The sequence below is a fragment of the Mandrillus leucophaeus genome, unplaced genomic scaffold, assembly GCF_000951045.1.
Source record: "Mandrillus leucophaeus isolate KB7577 unplaced genomic scaffold, Mleu.le_1.0 Scaffold90, whole genome shotgun sequence".
Lineage (NCBI taxonomy): Eukaryota > Metazoa > Chordata > Mammalia > Primates > Cercopithecidae > Mandrillus > Mandrillus leucophaeus.
The window spans coordinates 1,989,956-2,014,244 of NW_012109808.1; the positions used below are offsets into that span (position 1 = coordinate 1,989,956).

Below are 24,289 nucleotides of genomic sequence, written 5' to 3' on the forward strand. Positions count from 1 at the left end.
TGGAGCATGCAGAAAACTCAGCAAGAGGTTTGTTCAAACCAAGACACCCTAATAAAAAGAGAGAGACAGATGGACATCTTATGAAAAAATAAAAAATAAAAATAAAACAGTTACATGACAAAGGAAATGAAAGCACAATATGCAAAGTTGCAATAACCAAAGTACTGAATATGGGTTTAACCAAATATGTCACAAAACTATTTCAGGAGAGTAGAAGAGTGTGTCAGGAGAGGAAATGTGTGGGGGTGAGGGATGATAAAAGAAAGCCAAATCCTCATCTTCTATAGCAGAGAGTTAGTGGATAAAATCTAAAACCAATAAATCAAGAAATAATTACACTTATGGAAGGAAATACCAGAAGTTAAAAGGGGTTACTTCTGGGACATCAGACACCAGACTGCAGGGAAGGGCTGCCTCTTGTATTATCAAGATTCCAGTATAATTTGCTTTTTAAAAATAGGTCCATGCATTATTTTAATAAAAATTAGGCCGGGCATGGTGGCTCATGCCTGTAATACCAACACTTTGGGAGGCTGAGGCGGGTGGATCACCTGTGGTCAGGAGCTCAAGACCAGCCTGGCCAACATGGTGAAACCCTGTCTCTAATGAAAAATACAAAAATTAGCTGGGAGTGGTGGCAGGCACCTGTAATCCCAGCTGCTCAGGAGACTGAGGCACAAGAATCGCTTGAACCCAGGGTGCAGTGAGCCGAGATTGCACCATTGCACTGTAGCCTGGGAGACAGAGCAAGACTCCGTCTGAGGGGAAAAAAAAAAAAAAAAAAAAAATTAACACTTAATTTAATAACAAAGCCACAAAGCATAGGAAGAGAAGACAATGGAGATGTCAGCATGTGAGAGGTCAATAGGAGAAAAGTAAGAAGTGAACAAAGAAGAGTCCAGTCTCATTCCTGAACTTCCAAGCATAATTGTTGTCTGAAAATGCATTTGTTAACTAATCATGCAAGGACGTGTGACATCTCTTTAATTCTTGTCTTCATCTTTTGTCAAAATCTCCATTATTTTTTCCCACATATCTTCTTTCCATAATTAGACTTTAAGATTCCAGAAGAAATAAGCAGTGTCTTATACTTTTTATAACCTTCCTGCCTCAAAACAGAAGACAGAAAGTGGTCAATAAATATTGGATGAATTGTAGCTAAATATCAAATAGCCATGATTTCATTGTCATTTGTTGTAAAAGCCAAACTTGGAAAATCTTAAACTCCATCTAAAGAAAAGAGAATCAGATGCCATATATATTTCTGCCTCATAAAGGTTTTTGAGGGAGAATACAGTCATGTCTAATGGTCAACAAAAATAAAACCAAACTTACCCACTCAATCAGCGTTTTTCAAGGTCATTTCTCAAAAGATAATCTAATTTAAAACAGGTGCAATATCCAGAGTCAGAAGATCTATTATCCAATATTTGCTGTTTTTCAAAAAGACTTTTAAATTTAATTTGGAAGTATAATAATGTTTTTTGATTGATTTTTAATCAAGATATGCAATCTCATTTTCCATTTTTATACTTTCCATTTTTGATTACCTTGTTTTCTTTTTATCTTATTTTGAAAGAGAATCTCTTGGTGTTTTTAATCTCAAAGAAAAGAACACACTGAAATGCAATGCCTTTCATAATAATCAGAGTTCTCTAAATTCTAAATTATGTAACCCACTTTAATACAGCATTTAGCATATTGTTGAGTAAGTACCTCCTAAGAAGAGGAAATCTCTGTAATAATATCCTTGAGTTTGCATTACAGGTATCAACATAAATAAACTTCAAAAATAAACTTTTCTTGTTTTTAGTTGATCAAATTAATTCAAGGGTCATGGCACTGTCATATTTCTTGTCTTTTTTTTTTTCTTTTTCTTTCTTTTTTTAAAAACTCTTCATGATCTTCACAAAATAATACTATCAGGTGGCTGAAAATTTGTGGCAGAGTCCTCTCCTGCATGCCTGAAGAACATAGGTGAATACATGATTTTCTAGGATGATCCTGAGCAAACATATTTTAAATACAATATGTATTTGCATACAATAACATATACAGTTTTTTAAGTGTGCAGGTTGATGCGTTTTGACAAAGCTATATTACTCCAGCCTGGTTAAGACTTGGAACATTTTCATCATCCAGAAAGTTCCCTCATGCCTCACCCTACCTCCCATAGACATGCTATGTTTCTAATATAAAAATTTAGTAGTAATTGACAGGTAATAGGATAGATGTATATCTCTATATATATGTCTTTACGTATACTTTATAGGAAACACTGCTACGCTGCTTTCTAAAAGGGTTGTCTCATTTTCTTTTCTCACCAGCAAGGTATGAGCATTTTATACTGGCAATTGTCATTTTTTTTAATTCTAGCCATTCTAGTGGGTCTCTCATTGTGGTTTTAATTCATGTTTCCCTTACTATTAATGATGTTGAGCATCTTTTCAGGCATTTGTCAGCTATTTGTATATTTTCTTTTACCCAGTTTCTGTTCAAATTTTTCGCCCATTTTTATTGGATTTTTGTCTTTTTATTATTCAATTGTGTTCCAGAATAAAATTTTTGACCTAAATAAAATCAGTTTTGGTCCTGACCACCAGCTCTCTGCCAACGCTAGTGCAAATGGTCCATTTACTCGCTTATTCCACAGGCATTTCACTAAGCAGCTATTGAGGTCCAGTAGTTATAAGGATAAGACACAGCCTCTGCTTTGAAAAGGTTACAGTCAAATTTAGGAGAAATGTGAATAAGTAACTGTAACATAAGTTTAATGTAAAAAGAGCCATAGGAGATATTTAGAGACTGAACACACCATTTCTAGTTAGGGTGATCAGCGAAAGCTTTATTAAAGGAGATAGTATTTGAGATGAGCTTCAGGTGAGGGGCAGAATTGCAACAGTGATAGAGTTATGAGAGAAAACAAAGCCACGTCTATAGGAAAATATGGGATGTGTTCAGAGGAAAAAAAATAAAATAATTCAGGTGAAAGGATAGTGTTGGAATGGTGTTTTGAAATCGTATTATGGACAACGTAATCTGACTTAGCAGGTAAGGATGGACCCTGTGAAAGTAGTAGTAATAGTTGCGTAACAGATGAAAGTTTGTGGCCCTCAACTCACCTCAGCCCTGACTATATTATTCCTGGATACCTCTGTCACAGCCACTGAGCTGGGACTGCTAATCTGTACTTCCTGGCAATTTGACAGGGACTGGATCTCCCTCTGATGGGAGGGAAATTGAGCCCCAAATACCTCATCAGCCTGGAGCTCCTTGACTTTCTTTCTGTGCTTACCAAGTGAAGCTCTTGGTGCAGCTCCCTTGGAGAAGGGAACCTCTTGCAGACGCAAACCCAGGGGAGGCTTGCACGCTAGGCTGCCCTGCTCACTGACTGTGAAATGAGTTGCAAACACAAGACAAACTGACATCTTGCACTGCCTAGCTTGGGCACCAAGCCAGACCCATGTCAAAGGACCTGAGTTGTTAGGGAAGCAACTGAAGTAGGTCATCCCTCCTAAGTCACACGCCCACATCCCCAGAGGCACAGCAAAGGGGCTGTGAGGAAAATCATGAAAGAATTTGAAGAGAGAGAGTAGGCAATGATCTTTCCAGAATGGTGTGCATGCTGACTTCTTGACAAGAACAGGGAATGATCTGCTTCAGCCCTAGGAATTTTCACATTGACAACTCGGGATGCTTGGTTTCCCCAAAATCCTAATTTATTGATCGGTAGCATCTCCTACTACCATAGCCACTATTAAGAGAAAAAAGAATTAATATATTAAATCACAGCAATCTATATTGGCAATGTTACTTTCATAACTATTGGAGAAATTATTTGCAGAGCTGTCCCCAACTAGTGGGCTGCCTGCTGGTGGGAGAGGGATAAAGCAGTTAGTGTAAAAATCCTCAAAATCATACAAACCTTTGTACTTCTTCAACTGACTAACAGTGCAACTACTATCATCCCCGAAAGATTTTTACTTTAAGTAAAAGTTCTCCAAAACACCGGCAGCCACTGTCTAGAGCAATGGCCTCAAATGGTCATGCATTTTATATCAGGGGATTCAGTCTGAGTAAATGTTTCCTATCTATGCCAGGCCAAAAAGTAAACTAGAGTAGCTTTTCTTCTCTAAAAATAATTCATAAATTCATAAAATATTTCTTTAGCATGGTTTTGCTAAAGTTACTTATTTAAGTAATGGCTTTTTACCTTGATAAAAACTGGTAGAACATAAAAGAGTTTTTGCTGAGAATGAATCCTAGGAAAACAACACTGCCAAAATGTTCTAAACCTTGTAAATTCTGAACCATTTTATTAACTAATTATCCCTCTTTAACCAGGAGCTCTTAACAGTAAAGAATTTGAAGTTTGTTCTTTGTTGAGCAAGTAGGACAATAATTACTTCTTCACTGTTCCTTCTTTGCAATTTTATGTATAAATAACTCTACCTGTTAGTGAATACCTGCAAGGCTCTGTGCTATTTTTTACATAAATTTGATTTCAGCCTTCCAACCCCAAAAGATTCTGACTTCTCCACACCACTCTTCTCAGTTTTGGGTGATTTTGCCCATTTCAAGTCTCAGTTATCTATATAATGAAAGAAGAGAAACAAGATTGCATAGGACCAAATAGTAAAGCAAAAGCCATGTGTACTACGTTCTGTAGCAGGTTTTACTTGTGATTTTACAGTTAATTAGAGGATGCTGGCAACAGGCTAAATAATGAGAGGTATAAATCAACCTTGGATTAAATTTTTGAATAAATAACCTACAAACAGAAACACAAAAAGCAGTTTTTAGCATGTAGAATTAGGCACACAGTTCTTCCCAAGTAAATGTGGATGGGTAATAAATGTTTTCACTCTTCTGGGAGTTCACTCCTGGAACAGGTGGGAGGAAATAATGAAGCATTGTCATATGACACACTATCTCTGCCAGGACATGGAAATCCATCTTGTTAATTACATTCTGCCTCTGGGTCTAAAAGAAATAAACACTTAAAAAAAAGTGGACCTTTTATCTCACACAAGTAGCATTGAGCCTGACCCTTTTGCCACTATGATGATGATCATTTTGGGTGTGGTTAGGGGTTGTGAAGTTGAGAAGGGAGGGGATTCGACATTGGGGAGGAGGCTATGCTTGTGTTTCAGCATCTGACTATTGGCAGTTGATATGGTTTTGCTGTGTCCCCAACCAAATATCATCTTGAATGTTTGCTCCCACAATTCCCACATGTTGTGGGAGGGACCCAGTGGGAGATAATTGAATCATGGAGGCAGTTCCCCTATACTGTTCTCGTGGTAGTGAATAAGTCTCACAGAATCTGATAGTTGTATAAGGGGTTCCCCCTTTCACTTGGCTCTCATTTCCTCTCTTGCCTGCCGCCAAGTAAGACGTGCCTTTTGCCTTTTGCCTTTTGCCTTTTGCCTTGTGCCTTCCGCCATGATTGTGAGGCAGGAGGCAACGTGGAACTGTGAGTCCATTAAACCTCTTTTTCTTTATAAATTACCCAGTCTCTGGTATGTCTTTATCAGCAGTGTGAAAATGGACTAAAAATTGCCCTGGTTTCCGTTTGTCACTGTGTGGTAGAATGCTGACTCGCCAACTTACAGGATATGCCAGTTTTCCGTTGCAGAATCCATTATGTTGCAATAGTAAATGCTGAAAGAGTTCATAGATCATGGAAAGTATAGGCTTATAAGAAATGATCATAGTAATATCTGAGTTATAAAGCAATTTTATTTGTACACATAGACTTTGAGAAATGATTCATAATTTCTGATCAATTTTCTGAAGAGTCAGACAGGAATTTTCTTATTAATAATAAGTCATTCTTGAGCATTAGCATTGTGGTTGGTTCTTTACAGACAGTCTATCACTTTGGGCCTAACTATTCAGTAGAAAGTATTCTTATTCCTATTTAACACATAAGGAAACTGGTGCAGAGATATAAGGTAAGTCCCCCGAGGTCACCTGGCCGTAAGGGAAATTCTAGGATAGATATTCAGTTTTAACTAACTCTAAAACATAATCTCTTCCTGGTACATCACGTCAACCCCTTTTATGTAAGATTATTCTTGTACCTGTTGTAATTCTGCAACTTTACTTAATCATTTTCTTAAGTTTCTGCTTAAAAGCCTCCAGTGGTGGTTTATCATCTTCATTTTTAAAGAGACAAAGTCTTCACAAACAGCCTTCAAAGACCTATGCTGTTTGTCGCGCACCCACACCACGTAGTCTCTCATCCTACCTCCTATTTCTTTCCTCTTCCTGGTTCTACCCCAGCCACACTGAATAGGATACATGGCATGTTCCCACCTTAGGGAACTAGGGTTGGGCACTAGTTGTTTTGTCTGCCAGAGAACCCTCTCCCCAGATATCCGTAGCTGGCTCCTTTGCCTGATACATGTCTTTGCTTAAGGGTAAGTTTCTCACTGAGGTCTTCCCTGAATGCACTATTTAAATTCGAAAGCTGCCCACCACTCTTCATCCCACTCCCCCGTTTTATTTTTGCCCATGATGCTTATTACCATCTGACATTCTAGACATTTGCCTACAGTGGTACCCCCTTTAACCATGGAGGATATGCTCCAAGACCCACAGGGATGACTGAAACAGAGGATAGTCCCTAACCCTATATACACCACTTTTTTTCCTCCAACACTGCTCCTGTCCTAACTTTAGTTATTTCAATATCCACATGGATTATCTTTCCTATACCTTGACCTCTGAGCTCCACTCCCGCAACAAGCCTACCCTCCACTGTACTTCCAGGCTTCACTAGACCTGTCATGACCAATGACTACAGAGCCTCCATAACTTTAATCTTAAACATCCTGCTCTCTTTCTATCTCTTTCCTTAGAATACATTAATCCTTCAATTTTTTGGTTCTGCCAGGATCTACAGTCTGTTACTAACATTTCACTGTCTCTCACCTCCCTCATATCCTCACTCTTTCCTTAGGCAGTTTAAATGCCATGTTCCATCATTAAAAACACTGACTTGTATACGCAGCCAACTACCTACCTTGCCTCTCTGTCTCATCAGCCTCTTCTGGCCAAGTCCAACCCTGATTAGGTCTAACCACCCACCTGCTTCAGGCCTGGGCTTTTGCAGCTGAACATGGCAAGTGGTTTCACCTGAAATCACTCACCCCAAGCAGGCTCTACCTGCTGCACAGCGATCACATCCCACTTCCCCATTCCCTCTCCCACTCCCCCATTCCCTCTCCCACTCTGTTGGATGACCGTGTCCTATGGCCTCCCCTCTCTTCAGTTCTCTAGTCCTTTTCCTCATTATCATGTCCACTTGATCACCTTGATTTCCATTTCACTGAGCATAAAATCAATCCAAAGAGAACTCCTCACATCCCACTACCACATCTACCCATCTTCCTGCATCTACACCCACATCTTTTCTCCTCTTTTCTGTATTTTAAGTCACTTTTTAAGGCTGGCCCCTTCACTGGGGCCTTCGATCCCATCCCCTCTTAAAAACTCAAGGGCATCACTTCAGCAATCCTCTCCCTTCTTTCCTAATCATCTGTATTTCCCTCCCTAGTAAATTATCTCCTACCAGTGTGTAAACATGCTGTAGTTTCTTCCATCTTAAAACAATATTTCATGAATATGGATTAAAAGACACCTAAGAGGCATCAGTTGGATACCTTTTCTGTATCTATTTGGATCTGACTTAAACAAGGTAAGAACTACCTTGCCTTTCTTGGAAAACTGATTGAATATTACATGGCCTTAAAGAGTTATTGTTTTAGATTTTATTTCTTTTAAAAAGATTACTTAATTTTTAGGAAAATATTGAAATATTTATAATTTTAAAAACCCCTTCCTTCATATCTACTTCCACCTACTGCCCTATTTATCTGTGCCTTTTTGCAGCAACTATCCCAATTTCTGTTATGCTTACTCCAATCAGGTTTTCACTTCCCACCATGCCACTAAAACTCTCTTTACAAGGTCAACAGTGACTTCCACAGTTGCTAAATCAAACGGCCAATTAGTACTTATTTCAGAAGCATTTGACTCAGTTGCTGACTCCATCCTCCTTGGAATGTATTCTTCTTTTGGCTTCCAAGGCACTACTCTCTCTTGGTTTTTATCCATACCTCTGATTGTTCCTTCCTACTCTGTTTTTCTAGCTCTTTCTCTTCTTCCTGATCTCTTAATGATAGAGTGCCCCAGGGCTCCATCTTTGATATTCTTTTTATCTATATTTTTATTCACTTCCTTGGTGATCTTATCCACTTGTATGCCTTTACCTAAAGCCTATGATACCCAAATAGAAGTCTCCAGTCCAGACAATTCTCCCAAATTCCATGCTCATAAAACACTGCTTGCCTGCCATCACCATCTGGATGTCCAATAGGCATCTCAAACTTGACATGCCCAAAAGTGAACTTCTGATCATTCTCTCCAAACCTACCTCACCTGCAGCCTTCCCCATCTCAGGAAATGGTAACTTCATTCTCCCAGCTGCAGACTAGAAATCTTGGAGTCATTCTCAACTCTTCTCTTTCTCACATACCCCATATCCAATCCATCAGAAAGTCCCAATGGCTCTACTTTTCAAATATCTACAAACTCCAACCATTTTCAGTGTCTCCACTGCTACCACCCTGGTCCAAAGCACCATCCTCTCTATTTTTGGTCTCCCTGTTTCTACCCCTTGCTCACTTTGGTTATTTTCAAAGCAGCAGCATGATCCTTTTTAAATAAGTCAGATTATACCATTCCTCTGCAGCCTTTTGATCTCACTTACATGAAAATGCAATGTTCTTTTGACAGCCTACAAGGCCACTGGCCTCCTTGCTTCCTCAAACATACCAGGTGCACTCCTCACAGTCTTTACACTGCTGGTCCCTTGGCCTGCAATGCTTTTGCCCCAGATATCAGCTTGGCTGTCTCCCTCACCTCCTTCAGACATTTCCTCAACTATCTCCTCAATGAGGCCTTGCCTGACACTGTCCCCTCATCTCTCATTGTGACCCACTCCTGGTCTCTGCCTTTTCTCTTCCCTGTTTTCCTTTTCCCCATAGTGCTTATCATTGTCATCTAACATACTATATATCTTCACTTTTTAAGAAAAAGTTACCTTTCTCTCCACTAGAATGTAAGCATGAGGAGAGCAGGAATTTCGGCCTGTTTAGTTTACTGCTATAGCCCTAGCTTCTAGAACTATACTTGAGACCTAGACAGCAATCAATACATTCTGTACTTGCTAAATAAATGCATATTGCATTTCTAAATTATTTAAACATATTAATAGATAAGCTCACTGTCTTCAATGTATACCTTTTAAACTTCTTTAACTTATTTTTCAATTCAGTATTCATAAATTAATTACATTGTATTTTAAACAGTAAATTAATCTTTCTGCTCTTAGATGCATTTCATCTACCAATTTACAGATGTAACTGCACATTTATAATGGAGCAGCTTCCACATATTGACCTTTGGGAAAACCTACTTTCATGACAAGCAAACAGAAAAGCCACTTGCAATTGCTGTTGGAACACTGGCAAGCCAATTAGCGCTTCTTTAATTTGCAATTGAGTTCATCATAAGTTAATCTTAAATAATAATCAATGACAAAATATCTCTCAAAAAAATAAAAATAGTTCCAATGTTTGGGGATACTAGAGTACATAATTGCTTTTGAGGTGCAATTTGCTCTTCCTATGACATTAAACATAGTTAGCTCTTTTTTTTCCCTGGCATCATTAAAATCTCATGATATTCTTCTCTGTATGTAACACTGCAGGACTCACTCTCTCCAAATTCAGGTCTTGTTACTTTCATTAGACACTTAACTCGAGATTATTCCCATGACCTAGGCAATTAGACTTCAAACCATCTGCCAGACTCAGCTCAGCTGCATTCTGATTTACAAGTAAATACTTGCTAGAGACAAATTCTCATGGAGTTCAATGCCCGTTGCTTGATGAGCTCTTTGAAGAGAGTGCCAGAGTCAGCAAAACAGAGGGAAGCCCTCCAGCTTGTAGGTTTCTATCCATATGGCTACATCCATAAGTGATTTCAGACCCCTTCATCACCCATAACAACTCTTTATATTCTTCTTACTCAGAAAAAAAAAACTACATGTTGACAGGTTTATTTTAGGAAAGAAGGTACACTATTTAAAAATCCTGGGCCGGGCGCGGTGGCTCACGCCTGTAATCCCAGTACTTTGGGAGGCCGAGGCGGGCAGATCACGAGGTCAGGAGATCGAGACCATCCTGGCTAACACGGTGAAACTCCGTCTCTACTAAAAATACAAAAAAATTAGCCAGGCGAGGTGGCAGGCGCCTATAGTCCCAGCTACTCTGGAGGCTGAGGCAGGAGATAGGCATGAACCTGGGAGGGGAGCTTGCAGTGAGCCGAGATCGCGCCACTGCACTCCAGCCTGGGCGACAGAGCGAGACTCTATCTCAAAATAAATAAATAAATAAATAAATAAAAATAAATAAATATCCTGGATTTGAAGTAATCAAATAAAACTTTGGGTGAGTAGGAAACAATACAGCCTCAAATAACTTAAAATGATTCCTGACTTGTTGAGTTTGAGGATCTCTTCAGACTGAGATTTATTCTCCAACAACTCCAGAATTGGGAGACTATCAGATGTGGCTCAGTATTCAACAAGTATTTGTTCCAAGCTCTTGCACAGTTTTATGTGCTAAATACAGTGGTGATTAAAAGTTAAAATGAAGCATTAAACCTAAGATTTTATTTTCTCTCCCTCCTGAGATCCCCTTAAAAAGATGAGAAAGGAATTTTTCCTATTTATACAACCACAAGAATTTTTACTATGCATACATTCACAGAAGACAGGTGAGAGCCCATCCAGGGCCTAAAGAGCTACAGAATTCAGAATGAAGAAAAACAGAAGAGAAGGAAGGCAAAACTCACAGTACTCAAAGGGAGCATAGTCAGAGACTGCTGTCTTGCCCTGTAAAATCTCTGGGAGGAATGGGACTTAGAGGTGATGGGTAAGGCATGTGGTAAGAGTAAGACATGGGACTGAAAACAGAAAGGTTAACTGAAAGTTTATATCTGGAAACATTAATCCTCTACTCTATTTATGCAGAATTCTAACAGCTAAGTACCTCCTCAATAAGCTGAAGAAGTTGAGAAATCCTAAAACAAAAAAGATATTCACATTCTGGCACTTTAGGGTCTACCAGCATAATGGCCAACTCCCTACACAATTACCCTAAAGCAAAGTCTGCCAACAGAAAAGCATCCTCTTAAATATGAAGTGTGCAACCAGAGATCACCAGTCAATGAATGCTCCTAACATGGAAGATCAAAACCAAGATACACAAAGGGGGGGAAATAAACCTGGAGAAATCAAAGACACCACAGAAATGAGAAAGGACTAATAATTAAGGACCCGAGATAAATCTGAGAACACATTTCATCCCTATTACTATAACAATCATGATAATAATAATAAATATATAATAATAATAACAGCTAATATTTATTGAGAAGACACTAAGAGCTACTGTTCAACAAACTCAAGGAAACTGCAGCACGCAAAGTTTAAGTGACTAAAAGTAAGCGCAGAAGCCAGGATTTAAGTCCAGATGGTGTGAATTTAAAACCCATGATCCTAAACAAAGGGGTATGCTTCCTCAAATATGCTGTTTTTATTTTATTTTATTTTTTATTCTTTTTTTTTTTATTTTTATTTTTAGGAGTTTCACTCTTGTTGCCCAGGCTGGAGTGCAATGGTGCGATCTCAGCTCACCGCGACCTCCACCTCCTGGGTTCAAGCGATTTTCTCCTGCCTCAGCCTCCCAAGTAGCTGGGAGTACAGGCATATGCCACCATGCCTGGCTAATTTTGAATTTTTAGTAGATACCGGGTTTCTCCATGTTGGTCAGGCTGATCTCGAACTCCCGACCTCAGGTGATCTGCCCACCTCCGCCTCCCAAAGTGCTGGGATTACAGACGTGAGCCACCACGCCTGACCAAATACGCTGTTTTTAAAAGGAACAGAACACAAGAAAGTTCTCTTAAAAATCTATTCAAGTATTTGACAAGTACGTATTTAGAGTCTTCTGTTGGCTAAACACCAGTCTAGGTACCAAAAATATGGCAATAAACAGAGCAGGCAGTATTCCAGCTCTCATGAAGCTAAAATTAAAAATTTAATAGAAGAGATGGAAGATGCACTCAAGGAATTTTACCAGGCAATTTAATAAAAGTAATAGGAGAAAATTCCAACAAAAGATGGAGATATGTCTGAGGGACCAGGAGGTGACTTTTCCTCTTATTAAGAATTCCAGAGACAAAACAGATAAAATGAGAATAAGTTATCCCAGAAACAATACAAGAAAATTTCCCAGAGGTGAAGAACAAAGGTCTTCAGATTGAAGGGGCCTCTCTTCCCCCAGCGCCCATTATAATAAATGGAAAAAGATTCCTATCAAGGTACACTTTCATGAAATGTCACATCAGGGATAAAGAGAAGGTCTGAGAAGCTTCCAGAAGTAATAACAAGTCAAAAGACTCAGAAAATATCTCCCTCACACGGCCTAAGAAATTACTTGAAAACGTGCTCTAGAAGAGAAAATCAAGAAAAAAGATGACACAAGATTCAGAAAGAGACTCTCATTGGGGAGGGGGGGAAATAGTCTCCTAGGAAACTTGAACTTCAATCTGTAGATATTATAGGAGGCATGGATTTCAAGCTGGAAAGCAATATGATAAGATCTGTGTTTTAGAAAGGACATTCTTTCCTAAGTCTTTCCTAATGTCCTTTAGAAAAAACATTCTTTCCTGAGTTCCTAAGATTGCAATAGTGGAAGATTTCTGAGACCAGTCACGAAGTTTTTGCAAAACTCAGGTGAAATATAGTTCAGACCTAAACTAAGGTGGTAGCAATGAAACTGTAGATGTGCAAACAGCTGGGCTGACATCTGATCATGGGGTGGGGGAGTTCCAGCACAATTTCATGTTGTTGTAAATATTCACAGCATGAATGTAGGGCAAGGGCAAGAGAGACTCCACAAGGACATAGAAACTTCAAGCCCTGGAAAATGATAGATGGAAGACAAGAAATAAAGAAATTCCAGTAGGCTTCGAGGCAAGAATCATTATATTTGAGATATTTTGGGTGGACAGGCAGTGCTAGATCCATAGGAAAGTATAGAGGATCTCCTACCTTTCTGTCTGATAGCAACCAGACTGTCTGATTAAAACTGCAGATCACTGCAAGGGTGGTTAAATCAAAAAAGAAAAAAGGCGGTTGTTCCCCCTGCTTGACCCTGTAAATGCAGAGATAGTGTGGGTGGAGTGCACAGGAGCACTTAAGGTGCAGCATGTCTAATGGATACTTAGAACTATGACAAGTAAGGATTAAGAGGTCTTCAAGTATAACAGATTCTAATTTTGCCTGTAAGTGGCCTTAGAACTCTGAGATGAGGTTACAGAGGTAGTCCAGTGCTAGATCTGCAAGAGCTTAAAGGGCGTGGCAGGAAGCACGGATGTTATTCATGGTATATTGAGAAGTCACTGTAGGCCTTTAGGCAGGAAAGTGACATTACTCACTTCATATGTTATGATTACTCTGGCTACTATGTGAGGAATGGATTGAAAAAGAATAAAACTGGACAGGAAAGATATTGCAGTAAGACATAATGTTAGCTTGGACTAGAAAGCTTACACTGGAGATGCAAATACATGGATTTGAGATTCCTTTGGAGTTCAGAATCATAGGTGTTTTCCAAGATTAAAGGTGGATGGGACAATGGTCTTGAGGAAATCCAACATATTGTAGTGATTCCAAGGTTACTAATTTGAGCAATCAAGTGGATGAGAGTGTCAATTACCATGTTGGGGGGAAATAGAGGAGGAGCAGGTTGAGCTGAGGGCAAGGGATGAAAAGCTAAGTTTTGAAAGGGCCTATTAAGTTGGAGAAGCCTGTGAGGCATCCAGGTGGAGATATCAAATAAGCAATTGGATCTACAAGTTGAGGTCTGGACTGGAGCTGTATTTGCCAACTTCATTGCTTTTGGCTTGAGCTCAGATAAACTTCAAATTGGGACAAGGCGGAAATTAACAATTACTGAGGACCTACCATATGCCAAGCACCCACTGTGTGATAAATGTTTTTGTCATAAGGTTTATCCACATTTCCCCACACGTACTTTCTCCTTGCCTGACCAAGCACCCTCCTAGTTCAGCCCCAGTGGGACCTAACTTAGAGGCCACCTGGGAGACATCATTACACATACTCAGACAAACTTTGGAATCAAATCTTCCCTCCCATTTTCCTAATGAGTCCATGGAGAGTTACTGCACCTGGATCTGTGTTCAAAGACTCCAAAGACCTGAAAGTGAAGTCTAGTTCCTGGGACACTGAAGCTGAGTTCTCTAGACCCAAATGATAGTTATGACGCCACCCTTGGCTCACTGTATCTCTTTGGACACAAAGAGATATTTCTTTGTCTGAATTTTAGTATCTGCCTGCTTCATAAAAATGCTTTGAGAATTGAAACCAGCTTCTGAATCACCTGGAGAGCATCTTAAGTAATACAGATTCCCAGGCTCCACAAACAGAGATTATAATTCATTCGGTCTGGGACATGTCTCAATCTGTATTACAAATGATTCTGATGCTGGTCCAGAGTGATCCCTGGACTAGAAATGCTGATTTGCAGAGTGAAAAACTGCCAGTTTTCCCCCAAATTATCTGCCTCAATGCTGTCTCCATCACTTAGATCATTAGGGCAGTTTTACAAGAAGACACCAAATTCTTTGACACTCTTCCCATTAAGAGGTGGACTGTAGGTCCTCTGCCCTTGAATTTGATAGTTCTCTTAGAATCTGGCTGATGTAATGTGGGAAGGTCAAGCCACCTGGAGTAACCACAGCAACAGTCTCAGCTGATCTCAGTCTTTGAGTCACCTCAGCCCTGGCACCAGACATGCCAGTGAAGGAAATTGCGGATAATCCCAACCCCCAGGCATTGAGTCATCCCAGACTCCAGATCTTCCCAGCTGACGCCCTAGACATCACAGAACAGGGACAACCTATCCCCACCATTCCCCGTTCAAATTCATGATCCATAAAACCTATGCGCATAATAAAAAGATTGTTGATTTATGCTGCTTAGTTTTGGAGTGTTTTGTCATGCAGTAACTGAAATAATTACTAACATATTTTCTCAAGAAATATGTATTAAAATGCAAGCACATTACTTGAATCAACTCTTTCAGATGAACACACACAATCAGTGTATCTAGCAGACAACAAAGCAGGGAAATGAGCCATGAGATGCTCTGACATGAAAGCATCACTGGGAAGAGCAACCTAAGATGCTTCCAGAAAGCTGGAATTGAAAGATGGCCCCACCTTGAAGACAGCATGGCTAAAAGAGAAAGACATGCCTCAAAAAGGACAGATGAGGCAGGAGAGCAAACCCAGCTTCATTTGCTTCACAACTGTGCTTAAGTCTGGCTCAAAAGTCCCTCCACTCTCTCACTAACTGCAAGGGTGTTTATTTATGCCAGTTTATAGATGTCTAATGTTAAAAATCACCTGGGGATAATACAGAAACAAGCGCCAAGGATATTTTTTGTTGTTGTTTTTTTGAGACAGAGTCTCACTTTGTCACCCAGGCTGGAGTACAATGGCGTGGTCTCAGCTCACTGCAACTTCTGCCTTCCGGGTTGAAGCGATTCTCCTGCCTAAGCTTCCTGAGTAGCTGGGACTACAGGCACGTGCCACCATACCTGGCTAACTTTTGTATTTTTAGTAGAGATGGTGTTTCACTATGTTGGCCATGCTGGTCTCGAACTCCTGACCTCGTGATTCACCCGCCTTGGCCTCCTAAAGTGCTGGGATTACAGGCGTGAGCTACCGCGCCCAGCCGCGCCAAGGGTAATTCTTACCACCAGGCAAATTTGGGAAATGCTAGATTACATATTCTTTTTAATTAAATACAAAACAAAATAGCAACCACATCAACCCTTTCCTCACAAGAGTGACAGCCCTGTGGTGAGAATGGGGTTAATACATGAGCTTCATGTTCTGACGGCCTTGAACCTTGAGAATGTAAATCCCAGCTAAGTCCAATGACAATGATGTGGGGGAAGAAATTGAAAATAATGGAATTCACTCACTAATTGGATACTATTAATTATATTCAATATTTTAAATGGAATTATCTTCTATGAGGAATATTTTAATTGACAAAATATAAAATAGGAGGGATATTAGGTTAAATATTCATGGATTTATTCAAGCTATTAATGGTGCCAATAAAAATGATGGATCCAATAAAAACATGGAACCTGGACTCTCTGGGATTCAGAAAAGAGCAGAGAATGCCACACTAATGCCATGAATTCATTCTACTTTAGTAACTAACACTGATGTCTACACTGTTCCCAGCCTGACCGCCACCCCCAACCCCATTGTTCTCGGACGTGATTTGAATCTGATTTCACATTGTTAATATCAACATTTGAGTTTTCTTTCCAAGAATTGATTTACAGTCTTCTAAAGACACTGGAGGGGTGGGGGCAGGGGAATTGTTCTCAGTCATGAATTCCCAGTGTAACTGGATATGACTCCGAGGTCTGCATCATTATCAGATTTTCATGGTACTGATGTTGATTCATATCAGTGATCAGTTTATCAGTCCCCAAACTCTAGTCCCCACAGCAGCTGATAGCAAGGTAGGCCCCTTTGTCTCTGTTCTACTTTATTTCTCTTGCCTCTTGAGACCCTTTCATAGTCACATGGTGGCATGTTGCAGAGTAAAATTGACATCTCCCTCTGATTCCAAGAGTTTGTGTGTATTGTGATGGATAGAATAAAATGACCCTAGAAATAGCATTTGTACTGATGGATACTGGAATTCCAAGGAGTTCCTGTAACACAGACTTAGAAGCCTAATATCCATCCCTCCTTAGACCAGGAGCTCAGCTTCTGTACTCAGTAGAAGAAAGGAGCATGTCATCTCCCCATTTACCTCAGGCCTGTTTGACTTTCTGGCCAAGGCTGAGAAGGCTCTGGCTGCTCACTGCCTCTCTGCATTTTTCTGTTCTCTACCTCCCAGGGACGTGTCTCATACCAGTGTTACTGCCCTTCCATCCAAAGGCCTGGAGCACCTGAAGGAACTGATAGCAAGAAACACCTGGACTCTTAAGAAACTTCCACTTTCCTTGAGTTTCCTTCACCTCACACGGGCTGACCTTTCTTACCCAAGCCACTGCTGTGCTTTTAAGAATCAGAAGAAAATCAGAGGGTAAGTAGCAGAGACCCGGCATAAGTGACAAAAGACCTTGGTGGAAGTGGAATTCATTTCTTGGTTTTGGGGAAGACGCTTCCTGGTTTGAAAACCAGGTGGAGATGATATTGGAAGCATCCACATAAAACAGGAGATCCATGGGACACAGGGACCCTGAGGACCAAAAGTGGGTACAGCTGAGAAATAAGGCAAATGTTGCTGGATAGCTGTAGAGCAGAAGAGGTGACGGATAGCACAGGAGACAGAAACACAACCAGATCTCACAGAATCTTGTAGAGGTTATGCAGACATGATTTCCGGTTTCCAGGTACAATTCATAATTAGATACTGCAACACATATTAGACCCCAGACACCGCAACCATGAGAACAGACTTATAAATAACACAAACAGTTGGATTACCTGATCGGTTTGGGCCTCGCAAATGTCATAGCTCACTGGTTACATGCCTGCAGGCTTTGGAGTCAGCTGGGTTTATACCGCAGCTCTGCCATTTTCCAAGTTGTGTTATCCCAGCCTCGTTACTTAACCACTCTGAATCTTTGGGAATGGAGATCGTAATGCTATCATTCATAGGAGTTTTGAGAAGATTAAATGGGAAACTGAATGGAAAACACTGGAATGGAATGGCCTGGAATATTATAAGATCTTCATTAATATTAACTATGATATATAGTATGTGCACATCAGGCTGCTTATGAGCCTGTGAAGGAGGGATGGCCTTCATTTTCTCTCCAGGCTTTCTCTGATTCTTTTACTTTTTCACTTTTACTCTGCATTATTTCCCCTGTTGTGTCTTCTACGATCTGTCCTCCTAATCCACCTTGATTATCTCTATTCAGTCCTCCTCAGCTTCTACGTATTTACTGATTGACTTACTACACACATAATTGCAGTCAGGAAAATATCAGATCAGGTGTGAGAGCAGAAGCTAAAACAGCCATACAAAGAAGGCCAATCTGGCAGCCAGGCATGATGTCTCACGCCTGAAATCTCAGCACTTTGGGAGGCTGAAGCAGCCAGATCACCTGAGGTCAGGAGTTCGAGACCACCCTGGCCAACATAGTGAAACCCCTGTCTCTACTAAAAATACAAAAAACAAAATTACCCGGATGTGGTGGCAGGTGCCTGTAATCTCAGTTACTGGGGAGGCTAAGGCAGAAGAATCGCTTGAATCTGGTAGGTGGAGGTTGCAGTGAGCCGAGATCGTGCCAGTACACTCCAGCCTGGGCGACAAAGCAAGATTCCGAGACTCCATCTCTCACACACACACACACACACACACACACACACACACACACGCACACACACACACGCGCACACACACACACACAAAGAAGGCCAACATGGGCATCATAACTGCAAAAAGCCAGGAGTGGGGTAGAGGATGGTGATAGTGTGATAGTGGACTCTACATTGATGCCATGCGACACTGAGAAGGACTGGACAAGGGCTGGGTGGGAGGCTTAAGTGGACCTCAGGGACAGGGTCTAGATTTCCCCTTAGCCTCCAAACAGTTGAGAAGATCAAGTCCATTGGACATTTTAACCAGAACCCAAGAGATCAATCAAAATCTGCTCAACAGCTGAGGCAAGTTAAAGAATCCCTTTTGCTGTAAGTCTGGTGAGCAAGGAAAAAACTAAATCTTACTTCCACAAGCATGCCTGTATGGTAGTGTCCATTCATTCATTTGTTAAACACATATTTACTGAGCACCTTCTATGTGCCTGGCTGTTGTGAATAGAACAGACAAGAATTCCCTCTCATATTTTACTTACTGTCTAGTGAAGGAAGTCAGAAAATAAGCAGGCTGGCCAGGGGCAGTGGCTCACTTCTGTATTCCCAGTACTTTGGGAGGCTGAGGTGGGTGGATCACTTGAGGTCAGGAGTTCCAGCTCAGCCTGGCCAACATGGTGAAACCCTGTATCTACTAAAAATACATAAATGTTTTATTTTTAAAATATTCAGTTTGAAACTAAATAATGATGAGTAGAGGGAGCCATGTGTTTTTCAGGCAATGGGAACATAGGGTTTTGGAGCTTTGAATGGGAATAATAATAATAACAACAATAACCACCATATGGCACTCACAAAGCTACAGGTGCTATTGTAAGAGCCTTAAAAAGATAAATTCATTGAATCCTTTAATAACCCTATATGAAATAGTCACTCCCATTGTCCCATGTTACAAATGAGTTAACCAAACTTCATGGGCCTACCCAAGCTAGTCAATAATAGAGCCAGGTTCCCACCACGGCGACTGGCTTCAGCATCCACATCTTTTTTTTTTTCTTTAGACAGAGTCTTGCTTGCTCTGTCGCTACTCAGGCTGGAATGCAGTGGTGCAATCTTGACTCACTGCAACCTCCACCACCCAGGTTTAAGCGATTCTCCTGCCTCAGCCTCCCAAGTAGCTGGGATTACAGGCATGTGCCACCACGCCCAGCTAATTTTTGTATTTTCAGTAGAGACAGAGTTTCACCATGTTGGCCAGGCTGGTTTCGAGTCCCTGACCTCAAGTGATCCGCCTGCCTCAGCCTCCCAAAGTGCTGGGATTGAGTCACTGTGCCTGGCTAAGTACAGGCGTGAGCCAGCACACCTGGCCACTTTGTTGGGTTTTTTTGTTTGTTTTTGTTTTTCAATCACTGTTCTTGAAGTGGTTGCAGAAGAGAAATAAGACCAATGCCACTGGATCACAGTAGGGGAGGGGAGGTCATAGAAATGATGTCACAGAAACAGGCCTGCCCAGATCCTGTAGAACCTTACAGAATTATGTACATCATAGTAAGTAGTTTGCATATTTTTGTAAATGTGGGAACCATTCATGGGTTTTAAGCAAGCACTCTTTTTTTTTTTTTTTTTTTTTTTGAGGCAGGGTCTCACTCTGTCACCCAGGCTAGAGTATAGTGGCCTGATCTCGCCTCACTGCAGCTTTGACCTCCCCAGGCTCGGGTGATTTTCCCACCACAGCCTCCCGAGTACCTGGGACCACAGGCATATACCACCGTGCCCGGCTAATGTTTGCATTTTTTATGGAGATGGGGTTTCGCCATGTTGCCCAGGCTGGTCTCAAACTCCTAGGCTCAAGCAATCCGCCTGCCTTGGCCTCCCAAAGTGCTGGAATTACAGTCATGAGCCACCATGCCCAGCCTGGCACTGACTTTTTTGTTGCCTTGCAGAATCCTTGAGTCCTTGATGTGTAATGAGAGCAGTATGCAGAGCTTGCGTCAGAGAAAATCTGTGAATGCCTTGAATAGCCCCCTCCACCAGGAATATGAAGAGAATCTGGATGACAGCATTGTTGGGTACAAGGAAAAGTCCAAGTTCCAGGATGCTCATAACAATGCTCATTATTACGTCTTCTTTGAAGAACAAGAGGATGAGATCATTGGTTTTGGCCAGGAGCTCAAAAACCCCCAGGAAGAGACTCTACAAGCTTTTGACAGCCATTATGACTACACCGTGTGTGGGGACAATGAAGACATGGTGTGTACCCCCAAGTCCGATGAGTTCAACCCGTGTGAAGACATAATGGGCTACAAGTTCCTGAGAATTGTGGTGTGGTTCGTTAGTCTGCTGGCTCTCCTGGGCAACGTCTTTGTCCTGCTTATTCTTCTCACCAGCCACTACAAACTGAACGTCCCCCGCTTTCTCATGTGCAACCTGGCCTTTGCAGATTTCTGCATGGGGATGTACCTGCTCCTCATTGCCTCTGTAGACCTCTACACTCACTCTGAGTACTACAACCATGCCATCGACTGGCAGACAGGCCCTGGGTGCAACACGGCTGGTTTCTTCACTGTCTTTGCAAGTGAGTTGTCGGTGTATACACTGACGGTCATCACCCTGGAGCGCTGGTATGCCATCACCTTCGCCATGCGCCTGGACCGGAAGATCCGCCTCAGGCACGCATGTGCCATCATGGTTGGGGGCTGGGTTTGCTGCTTCCTTCTCGCCCTGCTCCCTTTGGTGGGAATAAGTAGCTATGCCAAAGTCAGCATCTGCCTGCCCATGGACACCGAGACCCCTCTTGCTCTGGCATATATTGTTTTTGTTCTGATGCTCAACATAGTTGCCTTCGTCATCGTCTGCTGCTGTTATGTGAAGATCTACATCACAGTCCGAAATCCGCAGTACAACCCAGGGGACAAAGATACCAAAATCGCCAAGAGGATGGCTGTGTTGATCTTCACCGACTTCATGTGCATGGCCCCAATCTCGTTCTATGCTCTGTCAGCAATTCTGAACAAGCCTCTCATCACTGTTAGCAATTCCAAAATCTTGCTGGTCCTCTTCTATCCACTTAACTCCTGTGCCAATCCATTCCTCTATGCTATTTTCACGAAGGCCTTCCAGAGGGATGTGTTCATCCTACTCAGCAAGTTTGGCATCTGTAAACGCCAGGCTCAGGCATACCGGGGGCAGAGGGTTCCTCCAAAGAACAGCACTGATATTCAGGTTGAAAAGGTTACCCACAACATGAGGAAGAGTCTCCACAACATGCAAGATGTCTATGAACTGCTTGAAAACTCCCATCTAACCCCAAAGAAGCAGGGCCAAATCTCAGAAGAGTATATGCAAACGGTTTTGTAAGTTAACACTACACTACTCACAATGGTAGGGGAGCTTACACAATAACAGTTTCTTGAATATGCATTCAATCTCATGACACCCCCAACACATAGCTGCCCTCACTCTTATGCAGGCAATGTTTCAATATTTCATGGGGCAAGAGTTTATCTCTGGAGAGTGATTAGTATCAACCTAATCATTGCCTCCAAGAAGGAAGTTAGGCTACCAGCATATTTGAATCCCAGGTGAAATCAAAATAATCCATACTATCTAGAAGACTTTATTGATACCAAGTCCAGCGATGAGATCGTGTAGGATGTTCAGTAAATATTAACTGAGCCATGTCAATATAGAGCTTCTCAGTTTCGTATAGCGTTTCATACTAAAGATTCAGCAGATGGAAAATGCTATTAATTTGGTTGGTGACCACAAGATAAAATCAGTCCCACGTTGGCTCAGTTCAACTAGATGTTCCCTGATACAAAGAGAACTTGATTACCTTAAAACTGAAAAGCCAAACACAGCTAGCTGTCATACAAGAAACAGCTATTATGAGACATGAAGGAGGGAAAGAATTTGCTTTAAGTTTTGTTTTGCTTTGTTTTGTTTTTTTAACTCAACCTATTAATCATCTCTTGACAAGAATCCACCTGATGTGAGCAAGCTATGACGTGTTGCCTGGAAAACCTGGCAAGATGTCAGCTTATGTGGCCTAGCAAACTAAGAATTGCTCTTCTTGGCCAGCCTCATAGTATAAAAGATGTGAACCCTAGAAAGTCTTTCTAAGTGGCAATAAGTGGGAATTATGGGCAGAGCACACTCAATCCCCTGTTGATTAATAAAACAGGCTGGAAACTAACTATGGGACTTTGGGCAAATCACTGGACCTCAGAAATCTGTAGAAATGAAGGAGTCCAATAGCCTCTTCCAATTTTAAAACTCTAGTACATCCCTTTCCCTCAAAAACGTATTTCTAAGATAAAGAGAAAGAACGGCACTAAGTAAGTAGAATCTGTTTTTCCTATTTTGTAGGGCTGCTGCCTCCTAGTCCTTGAAGCCTTGACGTATGACCCAGGAAATTTTTCCTTTGTTTCACTTTTGATTATGATGTCTGAACCAAAAATTCAATTGAGTAACCATATTCGCCTGGATCTGAATCATTCATTTAATTACTAGATCTACCCAGCTATAATTATCAGGCCAAAAACAGATTCGTGTTTATATAGAAGAATAAACTATGGTTGCAAATTTTGGTTATTTAGAGTTGCCACTTCACCATGAAGAGTCACTTCAAAACACTTCGCTTGTCTTTAGGGATGGGTTTTGCCATTTCCAGCCCACAGTATGATACTAAAGCTGTCAAGAGAGGTTTCTTCTTTTCTGAAACTGCCAGCTCTTTCCAGCCCTGTTTATCACTGGACATAAAACCTCTTTTCCCCAGTAATTCTTCTTTACTTAAAATAGTCAGGATCTTTATCTACAGATGTACTCTCCAGGTTACCTGTGATGATAGCCCTCTAATGTCCTGTTAGAAAAGTCTCCAAGCAGAGATGACATTACTTCTGAATGCTCATAAACCACACCATGAAATAAAAGCTCTTTGTTGTTTTCAGATTGTGGAGTGTGGTTAATGGGGCCCCACAGATGGTCCCTGCTGGACTCACCTGGAATCTCTCCACAGCCATACCCATTCATCACTATCACTGAGACTTGCACATCTTAATAAAACTATTATAAACATCTAAAATCATGACTTACCTAGAAGTTCACTTGTAACTAATGAAATTAAACAAATGTGTTGCCTTTTGTCATATGTTTCTCTCCTGTGACATTTCAAAATATCACATCTTGATAGATAGTGTGTTTCATCTTGAACAGCTGAACTAATGCTTTGGAAACAGAGTCCCAGAAAAGTGACTTCAACAGAATTGTTACTAAAATTTGCACTCACAACATGAAATAAATTTTCTTCCTATGGAACAATGGTGCCAAGTCCTAGAGTGTTGTTCTTTTTTTGTTAACCTGTGAGTTTCTTTGGGGGTTACTATTGCATGTGTTAAAACTGAAGACAAGGAAAATAATTGGCACATTTGCTAATGAATCCATATTAATAAATAAAGTGTTGACAGCCAATTAATAACTTAAAGTATAACATTCTGTCTTGATCATAAGTGGTTTTTATGTGAAAAACTTACTCCTGGTGAATTGAATTATGATTAATTGACAGGGATCACTAAGAGAAAAAACAATAAAACCAAATATATCAAGTAAATGATTGGTATTGACACTAGCAATTTAAATAGTGTGCTAATGAAGACAATAAACCTCTAAGTCCTGTTCAGAGTTCATGTTATCTAGCACCTTTCAATTATCTGAAGATAAACCCAAATCATTGAGGATAAATGGGCACAGACTAGTCACAGTGGAGGTC

The 24,289-nt window shown here is 40.9% G+C and overlaps 1 protein-coding gene across 1 annotated transcript in view; it reads left to right on the forward strand.

Annotated features, from left to right (window-relative positions):
* The window catches only part of TSHR (thyroid stimulating hormone receptor), a 192,255-nt gene extending 168,409 nt beyond the window's left edge, over positions 1 to 23,846 (forward strand). The window contains exons 10-11 of the mRNA XM_011969701.1: positions 17,096 to 17,284; positions 20,466 to 23,846. Coding sequence (XP_011825091.1) covers positions 17,096 to 17,284; positions 20,466 to 21,879 — 1,603 coding nt within the window. The 3' untranslated portion in view covers positions 21,880 to 23,846. The remainder of the gene's footprint in view (positions 1 to 17,095; positions 17,285 to 20,465) is intronic.
* Positions 23,847 to 24,289: the final 443 nt, after the last annotated feature.